The 14,655-nt window shown below is 39.6% G+C and overlaps 1 protein-coding gene across 1 annotated transcript in view; it reads right to left on the reverse strand.

The window, feature by feature from the left end:
* Positions 1–14,655, reverse strand: part of FGD6 (FYVE, RhoGEF and PH domain containing 6) — a 73,320-nt gene that overhangs the window by 25,785 nt on the left and 32,880 nt on the right. Inside the window, exons 6-8 of the mRNA XM_075151216.1 lie at positions 6,140–6,291; positions 5,149–5,305; positions 3,827–3,914 (exon numbers count right to left, since the gene is read on the reverse strand). Of these exons, the coding sequence (XP_075007317.1) occupies positions 3,827–3,914; positions 5,149–5,305; positions 6,140–6,291 (397 nt within the window). The remainder of the gene's footprint in view (positions 1–3,826; positions 3,915–5,148; positions 5,306–6,139; positions 6,292–14,655) is intronic.

A 14,655-nucleotide genomic window follows, 5' to 3' on the forward strand; every position in this document is an offset into this window, starting at 1 on the left:
TGTGCCATACAGCCCAGGCAGAGCACTTGTGGGACACCACCATAGAGCAAACAAGTTAAAGCTTTACAATTGCAATTTGATCTTCATCGGGGCCAGCACAAAGGACTCCAGTGGGAACCTCCCGGTATAAAGAATGAGTCCTCACAGCTTATCCAGAAATACCAGCTTCTTAAAGCTGCCAACCACACACTCACCTCTACGGGCTGGGAAGAAGGGGCGACATGGGTATAATTTACTCATCTGCAAATGTACTGCTGGCACTGTCCCTAGTACATGGAGACATCCAATTTAATATCCAAAGTAATTGCACTGGAAACGTAAAACCAGAGACCCACCCTGGGAACTAACTTTCTTAGCATATTCATGCTTTATGACGTGTTCCTCAAAATAACAACACTTTACATCACCCAAAAACATTTTTGGGTGGTTATATTCTAGCATTTTAAATCACATCATCAGTGAATAGAAGAGGGAAAATTAGAGATTTTAACATAACTGCATTCATTTAAAATTCTGTATTTAAAAAGGAAGGCAGCTTTTGCATTACAAGACTGAAGCAGCCAATAAAACTTGCAACTGTAAAAGCCTGAAAGTGATAAATACCTAATTTTCATCTTAATACTCATTATGTATGTCTGGTAAGTGGACCTCAGTTCATCACTAAAACTCAGCTTCAGAGAAGCATCAGAACAGATATTTTTAGTCTCTTCTGTGAATACACACTGGAAATTCTATGCTTGCAACTACTTTCTGGAGCTACTGGCTTAAACTATACAGACAAGTGGATTTCACAGACATGACTAACGTTACAGTAAAAATTCAGCAAAAATATTCCTAGATAAAATAAATATAGAAGTCAAATATTAAGGTGGAATGGTATCTACTGTCTTTGCCAAAAAAATTTTCCCCTCTGAAATGTGCGTTAGTTGTTCAGACTAGGAACACCTTAAGCATACCTTCAGAAAGGCAGGCTTAGAAATTAAAATTCATAACTCTGCCGGATACCCCAAAACACCACAAAAATCAACACAAAGGCACACAAGAACTGTTCCTGTGATGAACAAAATTTCCTTACGCCCTGCTTCTACCTGACAGCAGCCAGCAATTCTCTCTTCCTTCTTGCTGGGGGGCAGCAACTATCACTTCTTCTCCTGCTAAAAATTCTCTTCTGCTTCATTAACTACTTTTTGTCTCAGGTTGTCTAATTTAAGTTAAACTCAAAGCAATCATTCCCCAACATGTAATTGGCCTCCAGTCTGACAAATCTATTTCTGACCTGCAAAGAAGCAGTGTGCTCAAAGGCTTATTTTTCATCCCCCTCAGCCTCCCCAGTTAAGGATAATAAAAGACTCTCTCTGCAAACCTTATGTTGAGAAAAAGAGGACAGAGGCTTATCCTACAGCAATGAAAAGCCTGTTCATATTGTAGAGTCTCAAGTTATCTACTCAAATCAGAGGTTTTGGGGAGGAGAGAATCGCCTCTCCTTCATTTCTATTAGAAATCAGAGGCCTCTAATTAACCTCCCCAAAAACCCATCTAATATTTGCTGTATAGAGCTCGGGGCCAGTATGTGGAGAAGCGGAAGTTCACTTGCTGGACTGGAGAAGCCGTATAATTAAACAGAAACACAGCTGAGCTGTGCCTCTCCTTGGCTGATTTATGAGTCCACCTGCTCCTGCTTTTGTTAGCACAAAAGTAACTCCACTTCAAAGCACAGCAACAATCTTGTGATGTGACCGTGTAGCAGCAGGTTACCAGTACAAAGCTGTCCCACTGACACAGAACATCTAAATAGGAAGAAATCCCTGCTGACTCAGGCCTAGCAGCTTCATTTCCTGGATTATTTTCGCTTCCCTGCTCTTAGCCGCTGCCCCCTCCTCCCTTGCCCACAGGTCCCCCCTGTCTTCAGCTGGGGTGGCTGCTGCATTGCTGCATCTCACCCACTGCAACAATAGCTCCAAATATTTTGCATGTCCTCCAAAGGTTTTGCAGCACAAGTTTCAATAGAGACTGCTCAATATTACACAGAGCTGCTGGAAGGTAACAGAGCAGATGGGTCATCCACAGAGATACGGAAGAGTGAGAATCTCGAGGACAACCGAAATGCATGATAGATGGAGCAGACTGACAACGAAACAGATCCAAAATAACACTCCTCAGCCCCAGCATAATTAAACCCTTAGTCTGACCTCTTTTATTGCTCCCACAGAACAAGAGAAAATTATTTTTCTAAATCAGCAGCCAGCACTGCAATCCCATTCCTGTCAAACAGCATTTGCATTTGCAGGTGTATTTAAAGCTGGGCAGCTACAGCAACGTCTGCAGACTGGGGACACCCACAGCAATCCCCACCACCACAGAATGAGTTTTTTCAGATCTACAACAGCCTGTCCTAGCCACAATGACAGTTAATGATCACGAGGAATTCCCCTTCAACATCTGAGTTTTGTTTCAGGGCCATTCACCCCTGACTTCTCTCGCTTTGCTATGTATATTGACAACGGCATTTACTCCATCCTGATCCTCTGTTCAACCTTTTTAACGAAAACCTTTGTACTCACCCAAAGCTCTGCTGATTTTGGAGTGTATAACAAGCCTATACCATGCCCTAAGTCAGTATTGTTTTAAAATAAAGCAACTCCCCAAATGCCGTTTTATGGTTTGACTTCATCAATTAAGAGTCACTAAGATTTTCCCCTGCAAAGTAGTCCATTTAATTAGGGTTTTTCACTCTTTTTCAACACCTGTGAATTTAATGAGATGATTAAATGAAAACAGTCAACGTTAATAACTTTGTAACTGCTGTATAACACTTAAGTCTGTATCTCCCACAGCATCACTAGTCTAAGTACTTGCTGGGGAAATGCCAACAAGCTGCTACAGAGCCAAAAAAAAAGGTCACAGAGCACTTTATTTTGCAGTTACTACATAAACAGAGGCTATTTTTAAATTGCTCATCAAGAAGCAATGGCTTTCAAAAACAATGCCTTAAGTATTTCCAAATCCTTACAGGAGCCATCCCCCTCTTACAACAAACAACACATCTCAAAATACTTCACAAAGGAGGCCTCTATCAGTGCCCTCCTTTTACAGAAAAGAAAGCACTGCATCATGGAGATGATTTGCTCAATGCCTGCCAAACATGCCACTGCCAGAGCAGGGTATAGAGCCCAGATTTCCTAGTCCCAAGCCAGCTCTTCAGTCTACAATGCCCCTGTAACAAGTCTTAAGCACTTACTGGTAAACATACCCTAAAAACATGTGTTTTGCCTTTAAAAGAGAATGGATTTTACAGACAAAACACCTGGGTGGGGAAGAAATGGAAAACCTACTTGCAGAAGTTCACAGTTGCATAGACATTTTTCACTTCCTTCTCCTAGCTCCAATCTTCCATACTACCTTTTTCCTTCATAAAAAAACAACCAAACAAACAAAAAAACCACCACACAAAAAACCCCCAAAAAAACAACAGAAAAACAAAACCCAAAGCAAAACAGGAGCATTCCAACTCTCAAAGGAAATTATGGGCTTCTATTACCACAGAAACAAACAAAAAACACCACAGGTTTCATGTTTTCCAAGTACTGCTGAATGTACCATCAGAGAACACACCACAGTGTTGGGAATATTAGCACCTCGCTCGTGTATGTTATTGCAATCAATATTAACAAAGAAGCCCTCTAAACCCATGCCATGTTTTGAAAAAAGCTTCACATATCTGAAGTCGGATAAACACGCTTTACAGATGGATACAATCACCTGAAAACAAGTTTTCTGGCACGTGTAAAGACTGGCTTCTTAAGCCTGCAAAAGAGCTTGACTGTACCTGTCAACAGGAGCCTGTATTGGGGAATCCTCTGAACTGGCTTGAGCAGATAGTGCTTGAGGGCCAGACTAGCACAGCGGGGGCTCATCTGAAAGAAACACCCAAAATAAGTAACGATTCTGTGGTAGACAAGGGTTCCAGCAAAACAAAGCATACCTACACACAGCTACCGATTACATTAGATAAGCTTTATCTTAAAAAGGTGCAACTACCACAGTGTTAAACACCACACTACAGAGCAAGCATTTCCATGTGGAAGACTGCATGCAAAATTAATCATGCTTTAAGAGACATCGGTAAGCACTCATACTCTGTGGATTCAAAACAGGTGCTTTCGCTTATGAGGAAGAGAGGTGAGACTTCCCAGAAATAAAGAAAACACTGGTGGCCAGGGCAACATGCTCCTTTGTAATCGCTGTCAGCGTCCATTAGGCAGAAAGGCAGAGATGACAGCAGTGCTCACTGCAGAAGTTTTAATTAATCCACACCTCTAAAGACAACACAGAATTAAGAGATCCGTGCTTCAAAAATTCTAATTATCTTGAGTTTGCATTCAAAATAACGTGCACCTGAAACACCAAGTCCTTAAAAAGGCCTCTTATCTCTTCCCGTCTTTGCCGGCTCTACCTCAAGCTCTTCCTTTGCTCACTGTAAGTAGCCTTTCGAACCATCGTAAACAGAGCAGGGATTACCCAAGGGGAAGCCCGAGTAATAGGAGGTAAAGTCACAGTTTGTGTGGATCATGTACTTAGGGAGCTTGCACCTCTTCTCTGATTTGTTTTAAGGGAGTTATTCTGGCTATGCTCTTAGGGAAATGAATCAGCTTTCATCTGATTGCTGCATGTTCTGGGTTTGAAACTTCTAGAAATACGCAGATGAGAAAATTCACTCTTTTATGTTTCCAACTGAAATGAAACACCATTCCTATGAGTAAGCTACTGCCCTATGATGTGGCAGAGAAATCAACCTGGCTAAAATAGGACAGTTAATTGGTGCATAGTACAATCAGGAGACAAAACTAAAAAAAAAGCAGCTAAAGATTTTGTTAATGTGTCTTTGATATAATTTGTAGCAAGCACTGCATTTTTTGAAAATCAAGGTCCTTTACCATATCTCACAGTGGTAGCCAAAATCACTAGTTACTTCACAAAATCTCAATTTACTTCTTTCCTCTTCTACCCTACTAAGTCTCAAGCCAAGACTGCAGCAAAAAAACCGCAAACAAACCAAACAAATTGGAGGATAGTCTCCAAAGCCTGATGGCGGATCACAACTGCTGAAAAGCCACAAAATAGGATATATCTTGCAAAAGACTACAGTACCTCGAAGTCTTTGACTACTGAAGCAAAACCTGCATTCTTCTTACACTGTTCATCTAATAGTGCAACATTTTTATCAAATTCTTTGATGTAAGTTGAATACATCTTTAAGTAGGGACCCTTTTTAACAAATATATCAGCAATTCTTTGATGTTCAAGCCTAGAAACAAAAAATAAAGCAATTAGAAGGAGCTAAAAAGAGCGTACATCTTAACCCTACAGCAAAACATCTACCTTTTTCACAGTAAGATGTGTTAGTTTATGTTCTGAACAAAAAGCTTACAGTTCAGCAGATAGGCATACATCTCAGTAGCTACTCTGAAAAACCTTACCAGGCACACCTTGACACACTAGTTTAGTGTTAGATGACAATCACTCAATACAGAGTCTGTTTAAAATGGTCTTGAACCATTTGAACACAAGCTGGATTTCTGAGAAGACAGACCTTCAAACTTCAAGATGCAGTCTCGATCCCTTAATAGCAAGCATGGGATTACAGTCTTTACCCATTTCAGTACCTTTGTCAGTAGGCTTTGTATAGCTGATTTAGATCCACCCACCAGTGTAACTGAGAATGGACTTCAATGGGATTATGGCTGTCAATCAGCGCTGTGTCTGGTTAGTAGATCTCAACTACCTTTAAAATGCAAACTTGTTTTCAGGACAGCCTCCTTTTCTTCTAATGAAACCGGTCCACTTATCATGCCCATGCAGGGACCAGAATTTTCAATTAAAAATGAAATTTTAAATAAAAAAGCGTGATTGCTAAAAACATGTATTGACACGCCTTCTGGACCTTCTGGATACACCTAAATGGCAAAAAGTACATCTAAATAGAATATTATCTCCTGTACTTTCAAAGTCAATTCTGTCATTTAAGAAGGCATGTGAAACACAAATAAGAGTCAAACCGTGGTCACATGGAGTCCCACATAAGCCCCACAGATAAATTTCAACATCATCAAAGGAGTGGTATGCCTTTATTGATATTCACCAGTGAGATAACCGCTCTTCCAGTTCCCTCAGGAGGTCCCGATTGAGTTCGTACAGCTGAGGTAGGTAGTACAGGATCTGATTCAGGATTCTGTCCTCAATCACTGGCTTTCCAAGCTGCCTAGAGGCATGCGCCACAGCGTCCCGGAAATCCTGCCGGAGTACAAAGAGGACAGAAACCCCCCTTCCCATGAGCGAACAGCCTTCAAAGCACCAACACAGACAACGGCGTTCTCTCTGCAGACATTCCAGGCGCTGCTCCCTATTACCAAAGGCAAGGCCGGTACCATCTGGGTTATGTTTCTCTGCAGCTTCAACTTACTCCCCTGGGACTGCCTTAATCCCTTTGGTTTGACGCTGGAGCTTTACTTTCTTGCTCCTGTATGCATAATATAGAAGTTGTTCATTATTTTTATAACATGCCCTTAAGAAAAGTGCTGGTACTACATATGAGGAAACTAAGGGGGGAAAAAAGCTTGTATCTGCAAGGGTGTTGGCAGCCTTGAGTATCTTCTTGCTACTACTTGGGTCAAAAAGCAAAAATGTTATATCAGCTAACACAATCATAATATCTTATTTTAAAATCATACTAGTTTTCGTAAGTCCTCTACAAATGTCCTTGGACAAAATGCAGGGTCACAAAAAATTACTATATGTAGCAGCTCTTCTATATAGAGGAAAATTAACACCTAACAAAAAGATATTGTAACAACATATGGGAACCACGAGATTTCAAAAGTTAACAATGATCAAAAACAACATTGGTACCTTCAAAACATTTACAGGGAGGAGGAAAACCTCGCTTACACCTGAAGGATCTTCTCATAGTATTTTTATGCTATAACCAGCTCCCAATAGGACAGAGCTGAGGCTTTTGATCCTCATTAAATTATTTAGAATTAAAATCTTGTCCCCACATAAGTCAGTATGGCCAGGATTGTATCCATATCGAAACTCAGTATCCATTACATGAGGTATTTTCCCTGATCACATGCAAACAAAATTCTCAAAAAAGGTTAGCAATTTAGCATTTCACTTGAAAAATAACACTGTCTAAACTGACAAAAAAGAAAATCCAAATTAGGTGGTGCGCTGTATTGTCGTGTCTCACTTGAATTTGTGCAACAGTGGAAAAAAGACAATCCGTAATAGCTCTTCTTGAGTTTGTTGTCTGCTGAAACCTGATAACGCATGCACAATCTACATGTCCTGAAAAAGGTGACCAACAACACGTTCCTAAGTACAACGATGAGTTATATTTTAAATGTGCATGGGGTCCACCCCTGCCTTTGAAAATCTGTAGGGTCCTCAGGTTGAGGAAAAGAAAAAAAAAAAAAAAAAGAAAAAAATTCAGTCCCCTCTTTCCCCCTTCCCAGGTCTACTACTACAGGTCTTACCAGCTACCTCATCAGTCCAGCATCTGGCACTATTTAGGGTCTCCCAAACTTACGCCTCAACTTTCCCCTGCCCTCTCTCCTCATTACATCAGCTCTGGGCAGCGTGAGCTCCAGACACGCTTTCTTGCTTTGTGACCCTCTGGGTCGTGAAGGCTGTGACTGGGCAGAGTTATGACAAGAAACTGAAAGGAGATACAGCGCGATGCCTGTGATGGGGGAAGGCTGAGAACTAAATGCAAGGGAGTTAAAAAACAGATGGCGTTATTCATATGGAAATGTTCTGTTTTACATCCTCTGTGCAGACTAGTGACACATAGGTTAACTACCAGCTGCATCTTATGGGTTTTCCTGACCCTAGGGCATTGCTTAACACTAAAATGATACATGGAATTACAATGGCAAAAGCTCAAATGAGGCATTCTGGAGAGCTTCATGCAAAATGCATCATCATATTATGATAATATTCTCTCCCCTCCCCCCCCCAATCACATGCACACACTATATACTGTATGTACTTTACCATGGAATGAAACAAGAATTTTGACTCAATGTTATAAGGCTACTTGCATGATGAAAAGAAACAGTTTTGTCTGTAGCGTAATCAACAACCCAGGCTTTTCCCTGACCAAACAATAAAAGGAGAGCAGGGAGCCAGGTTTAAGCACCAGTAGATAAGACAGGAATGTCATTTGTAGTTAAGAGCATTTATTTAACTTCTAGATACAGCATTCAAAGAGTCTGCAGGATGTTTTCCAAATAGAGATTTGGTTTTTCAACTAGCTTGATCCAAAGTCCATCAGCTTCATCAGGCTTTGGATCACGCCATGAAAGACACTACCATTAAAACAGCCAACCAAAACTTTGTTTCAACACCCCCTCTGTCCCCCTCCACAACTGAGTAAACGGAGGAAGCCCTGCAGAGAGGAAACGCAGGGAAGAAAGATAACGTGAAGCTTTCAAATGATGCAAACCAGCCTGCTAAACAACAAAAGAGCTAAACTTCAACACTTTTTTTTCTTTTTCTTTTTTTTTTTTTTTGAATTATCAAGTCTTCGCTACAGAAGCAGTACAATGCATTTGTCACTGTAATCATATTAAGATTTATTTTTAACCTGGCAGTGGGTGTGAAGTAACTGTCATGCCAAGTTCATCTTGAGATAAACTTAGGAGTTGAAGGCAGAAAGCACATGCCTGAGGAGTGGGGGTAGGAAAAGTCAAACAAACGTAACAAGGTTGGATTTAACAGTGTTTACACTTGAAGGTACTGGCCTTCTGAGAAAGTAATTTCTTATCCAAAAGGACAAAATACAGAATAACTCTGTTTTAATTACTGAACATAAAATACGTTAACTTAAAAAGTAAACCCTGAAATTTCACTCCAAAGGGTGGAATGTATTCAGAGAAGGACAACTTTTTATACACGTAGGTGAATGACTTAGAAATTTAGAAATTGCAGTGACAGTCATTTAATGCACCAGAACCTAACTCCGTCTAAAACTAAATCCGTTCACTGCTAAATAAAAACAGAATCGCTGTTGCAATATATATATTGCTCTAATATCTATATATACCTGCAAGAAGTGATTCATATTACAAAGCTATTTAGCATATAGTACTATGTAACACTGCTGAAGAGCACTGCTTTAATCAGTCTGTTCAAAGACAGTCACCTGAGTTGTCCTAAAAATTATTCTATTTGAAGCAATGCAGCAATCCATTACAGTGAATTTTTAGAGAGAGATTTTCTAATTAAAAATGAGCCTTTCAAATATTAAAATCTTACTTATTAAAAAAAAACTTGCCATGCTTTGAAACTAATGTGCTTATTTCACTGAAAAACACCATTTGCAACTTTAGACAAAAGTTTCATATGCTGCATGACAGAAAATAAAAGATTATGCTAGTTATACTGAATCATCCCAGCTTCTTACCAGGATAATTCTTCCTTTCACAAGGAAAAATTGTACGCTTTCTGAAAAGCTGGCTTACAGTTTCTAGTTCTACGTTATATTCTGGTCTAATAATAATCTTCTGATACCACTTTTTACTGCTTAAGCAAAGGCAACCGTCTTCACACAGCTACTTTAAGAGGACGGCACTCATCACTGTCCTTAGAAAGCACATTCCTTCCAAACCAGCAACAGTCTTAGTTTATTCTAGACTAAGACAGCATCCCACTGGGTACTTGTCCATATAAAAATCTAGTTTAGACAATTTTAAAGGCTTCTGAGCACACATTGTTGCTGAATTACTGCCTGATAAAACATTCCCAACCTGAAAACGTTTAGGGAATTTTATTTATTCTATTAGCATACGCTCCCCCCTAGAGCTGTGCAGCTTTCGAACAATATTTGAGGAGGATACCACCATCGCTGCTTTTGTTTCCTCCCACCCCTCCTTCAGTGCAGCTTCCTTAAATAAGCAGAGGGCCGTGATATCTGAAATAATTCTGACCCTGTTGTGAATCATCTGCGACCAGCCCACGCACTTCCCCTCTGCAAAGGCCCTGACTCACAATCCCTCTCAGTTCTTTCCACCCAGCGTGCAGTGAAGCGACCTGCCCGTGTCAGTTTGAGGAGCAAAGGAACAAGTTTAGTTGTTAAACCAAAATAGGTACTGACCAGACTAAACCCTTGCTCAGCTGCTGGCTGGGTTAAGTGCACCTTCAGGTATCTAATAGCTGAATGAAGATAACGTCAAATGGGTGAAATTAAAATTTCTCGTAAATTTAACTGGAAGAGAAAGAACTACATGATCTAAATGTGGTCACACGTATTTTACTCCTAAGGCTTCAACCAATATTCATCTTGGATCTGTTGTCCTAGAACATACCATCAGCAAAGCAAAAATACGCCATAATCCCTTCCGCTGAGGTACAACTCCCAGCTAAATACACCTGCAGATAGCTCAAATATCAGTTTAATTTAAGGAAAAAAAAACGTTTCCACTTGGACGCTTTTCAAGGAACACACACACACACACATCCTACTGGGGGGAGGAGGAGGGAAGGGGAGGAAGTTTTACACTCTGGGGAACAGCCAGGCTGCTATATGTGACAAGCTGTAAACACGACTGCTAGGAATACAGCTAAAGACAATTTCACAAATACATTATTTAAAATATAAATAGGCAGTCTTAATTATAATTAGACTATTAACCGTAGACTGTTAAGTTAAACTATAGCAACGATAATGAAGACCATGAGTAAGTGTGGATCGTGACGTTTTTCAAACATATGAGATTGCTTCTGGAAAGCTGCCAAGTAGTTCCACACCTTTTTCTCAGGTAGTAAAATAATTTATAAGTGTTTAACAATATAATATAGTTAATTTTTTACAATAATCAATGATTTGACTGTGGCATATTCCCAGAATGTTATTTCAAGGAATAGGCTGGGTAGTAGAGCAATGTTTCCTTCCAAACCAAAACTATTTCATTAGCCTTTTTAATAACATAACTACAGCTGCAATTCATTGTCAAATGCCTCAATCAGCAATTCTAAAGTACTTCACAGACTAAAAATTTATCAACATATTCACCACAGACTGGTCAAATATTAAAGTTTTACAGTTGGAGAAAAAGGAGTTGGAGGTTGAAAGAATTTTTCACAGCCAAACAGTAGGTCAGCTGTAAGCCAGGACCAGAGGTCAGGACTTCCCTTGCTCCAAAACCCATAGCTATTTTATTCCTCAATATGCACATGACATTCTTTTTCCAAATCTACTATGAATTAATTTTCATAATATTTGGCTACAATATGCAAAAAGTCTAAGTTATAATGTCTTCTGAAAATGGAAATATATTAAACCAGAATTTCCCACTCTTGTAAGTGCCTCCGGAAGGATACACAATAGAAAGAAATATGTTTAACCTCTTATCTGCCTTCCCCAATAAGAAGCTGATCTCGTGGCTGCAGAAAAGTTACAGGTGCCTCCTGACAACCTCATACTTGCTCTGAGAGTCCTAATAAGGACAGAACTGGCGTCTAAGTCAGATGTGCAGATCTAAAGGCTCAGGCAAAAGCCCGAAGGGTTAAGCTTTTCTTTGCTCACACAGCACGAAGTCATACACTAAGCCTCGCAAATAAAGGAGCCATCCTAAAAAGCATGTTGCTCTGCTGCATCAGAAGCCTCACTGCCCATATGGTAGCAGGAGGGAAATCAAGGAGAGTGGTCGGTTTCGGCTAAAGAACAAAATTAGGAACAAAAACGGACAAAAGAAATGACAGCAAATAAGCCCCTTACCCATAGGGTGCTGCCGAGGAGGTCCTCTCACTTGTGCAAAGCAAACCATTTCCAAAGAATCCCACAACAAAGAAGTAGAAATGTCACCAATCCTGCCTTACTCCTTTTCCAGGAACTAGGTGTTCTTTGGGCACAGAGCATCTCAGACAGCGGTGACAAGCTTGTTTCTCTTATGTCACTTATGTTCTACATCCAGTTCACAGTTCCTTTTTTTCCTGCAAGTGCCCTTAGGGAAGAAACAGCACTTCTCGCATCTTCTCAACCCTTGTTTACCCTCTGGAGGCCATGCATGAACCATCTAACAAAGATGCATACAGATGAATTGGTTTGATTTAAGCCCTTTTGTTTTCAGGAGTTTCTAACAGCATTTTACTGGAATTTTGTCCTCTAAAAGAGCATTTACAGATAGTTACAGAAATACAGAGAATTCAAGATTACATTTAATTACAACCTCCCTCAAGCAACCCCATTCACCGAGTATGTTTGAGAGAGCATCAGTGTGCAAAGCCAGTTAAGTCCCTTATCTCTGTTATGACCAGCTTATTTCATATTACAGAAGTGTCCCCAAGTGTTCATCGGTTTCTAGAGAACTTCTGTAGTCTGTCTTCAACAGAAGCAGCCACGTGTATTTACAAAGTGCGACAGCGTCCAAATAGGCTGGCACCCTGGTATCTTGGAAGAGTTGCTCCACCTAACCCGACTTTGTCAATATAAAAGAAAAAAATGCTACAAAAAAAAAAAATCAGTGGTACTTGTAACCAGTTTGCAACCACATTCCCACCTTCTCATCTGCTTTAGACACCACTTCAAATGCTCTAGGCAGTAGCAACTTAAAAACCTTTTTCTTACATCGACAGTCCTGTTCCCTGGCTGTACGAAGAGCCATGAGCTGCATTAACTGGCATTGGTAAGACAGACTGAGGAGAATACTATTAATTTTAGATCATCACTAATGGAATTAGTGACTAAATGTCAAGTATTTACTCTTTGGAAAACAACTAATAGATGGTTCAGAAGATGTAATGGAGCCTCACCTGACCAGCCAAATCTTTACTACGGCTAAAACAGCCCAGCCTGGGGAGAAATTAAGTTTTAATTCCAGAAATCTGTTGGAGGTTGCTTGACTGGCAGTTAATAATCCTGACATTGAAGCCAAAGCGGTTCAGTTCAGGTAAAATCAAAAGGGTAGTTTTATCAACGTTTAAATATTATCCAGAAGAAATATATGATTAAATAAACAGACTTAAGAATGTCTGTGACAAACATACATAAATCCTCAGGTGTACCACTCTGTGTAGATAAAACAATGTGTTTCTGCAACCTTTCTCAGGTACAGCAATTTTTATTTAATGAAGAATGCACACACACAGAGAGCTTCAAAACTGGTGCCCAGTCTGACAAGGACACTCACCAAGGTTCACGCTGCAGGTGCCAACAGACAAGTTGAGGGCAAAGTATTTCCTCGACTCCCAGCCTAGCATCCTCTCTGTTAGACCAGGTTGAATACATGTCAGTTGTTATTGCTAGCCAACAAAAACATTTCTAATGGGTTTTTATTTGGCAGCTAGAAACTAGCATACTGTCATGAATAGAGTTGTGAGTTATCCATTAAAACAAAGCAAAACACATCCTACAGCACTGCACATTTACAGACAACCTGAAGTTTATCCCGGAAACTTCCTAAACTCCTGACTACTTTCCCTCTCCCACATTCTTCCTCTGCTTGCTTCCATCCTCTGCACCAACGGCCTTTGCTTCTAGTATTGCGCATGTTACCTGAAGACCTGGTACACTGAAAAGCGAAGACACCTTCAAGATATAAGCTATAAGCCTGAAAAATATTATAATTAAAAATCATATAGCTTAAAACTTGTTTCTTCCTTTAACCAGTATTTAAGCTTGAGTTCTGTACTAGAAACCATGTTGAATATAAATTATACATTGGCCACAACTGCTGATCCAGCTGTTAAAAACCAAGGCTCAACAGAATAAGAAGATCAATTACTAAAATGGAAGGCAAAAGAGGAATCAGGAAGTGGTGTGGTAAGTTTTTTGTTTCCTGAAAGATCTCCATATTACAGGACTATATACATCCATCTATAAGAGCCTTTGTTCCCACTTTCACAGAACATGCTTCTCAAGAGACTAAGATAGACTAACGCATCTGTTTGCAATATAATCACTTATATTGCCCAAGGAAAAAAATCACTATGCTTGCACTTAATAGAGTGACAAAATGGTACAAACACATATCACTTAAAAGCTCACAGAAAACACATAAAATGGAGCTAGAGAAAGCCAAATTCTTCATTAATTTACTATTATCACCTTCTACACAGCATGTTTAACAGATGACTGGTCTGCATAAGCATGGATTAAATACTTAACCCTTGCTGTGGAGAACACATTGCATATACTACAATCACAGCTGTTATCAGAAAGCAAGCACCTGTCAAAGAATTGCAGCCCTCCAAAAAATATGCTGCCATGGTGATGGATGCAACATTAGAGCTAATTAGTTAATTACCTAAAGAATGTGTATTTTTATTTACCATTTCTAAAGGTAAACTGTTTCCACTCCCCCCCCCTTACTTTAAAAGTTATTCTAACAAAAGATTTTATTTTTGTTGCTATGGTACAAGCTGGCTTATAAATACGATGCTGATTAACATAAATGGATATATATTCCATTTTCAATATTCAAGCAATACCCCCACTCAGCTGGAAGACCACATACATTAATTAAGGAGATGCAGGAGGAACCAACAAAATATTAATCCATTATATACAATCTGAAACTTAAAACTTCTGCTTAATTAGATTAATTTTTTATGTTTTGAATATGTAGACACAGCAGAAAAAAGTCACATTGACTA

This window comes from Calonectris borealis, chromosome 1 (genome assembly GCF_964195595.1).
Source record: "Calonectris borealis chromosome 1, bCalBor7.hap1.2, whole genome shotgun sequence".
NCBI classification, from domain to species: domain Eukaryota; kingdom Metazoa; phylum Chordata; class Aves; order Procellariiformes; family Procellariidae; genus Calonectris; species Calonectris borealis.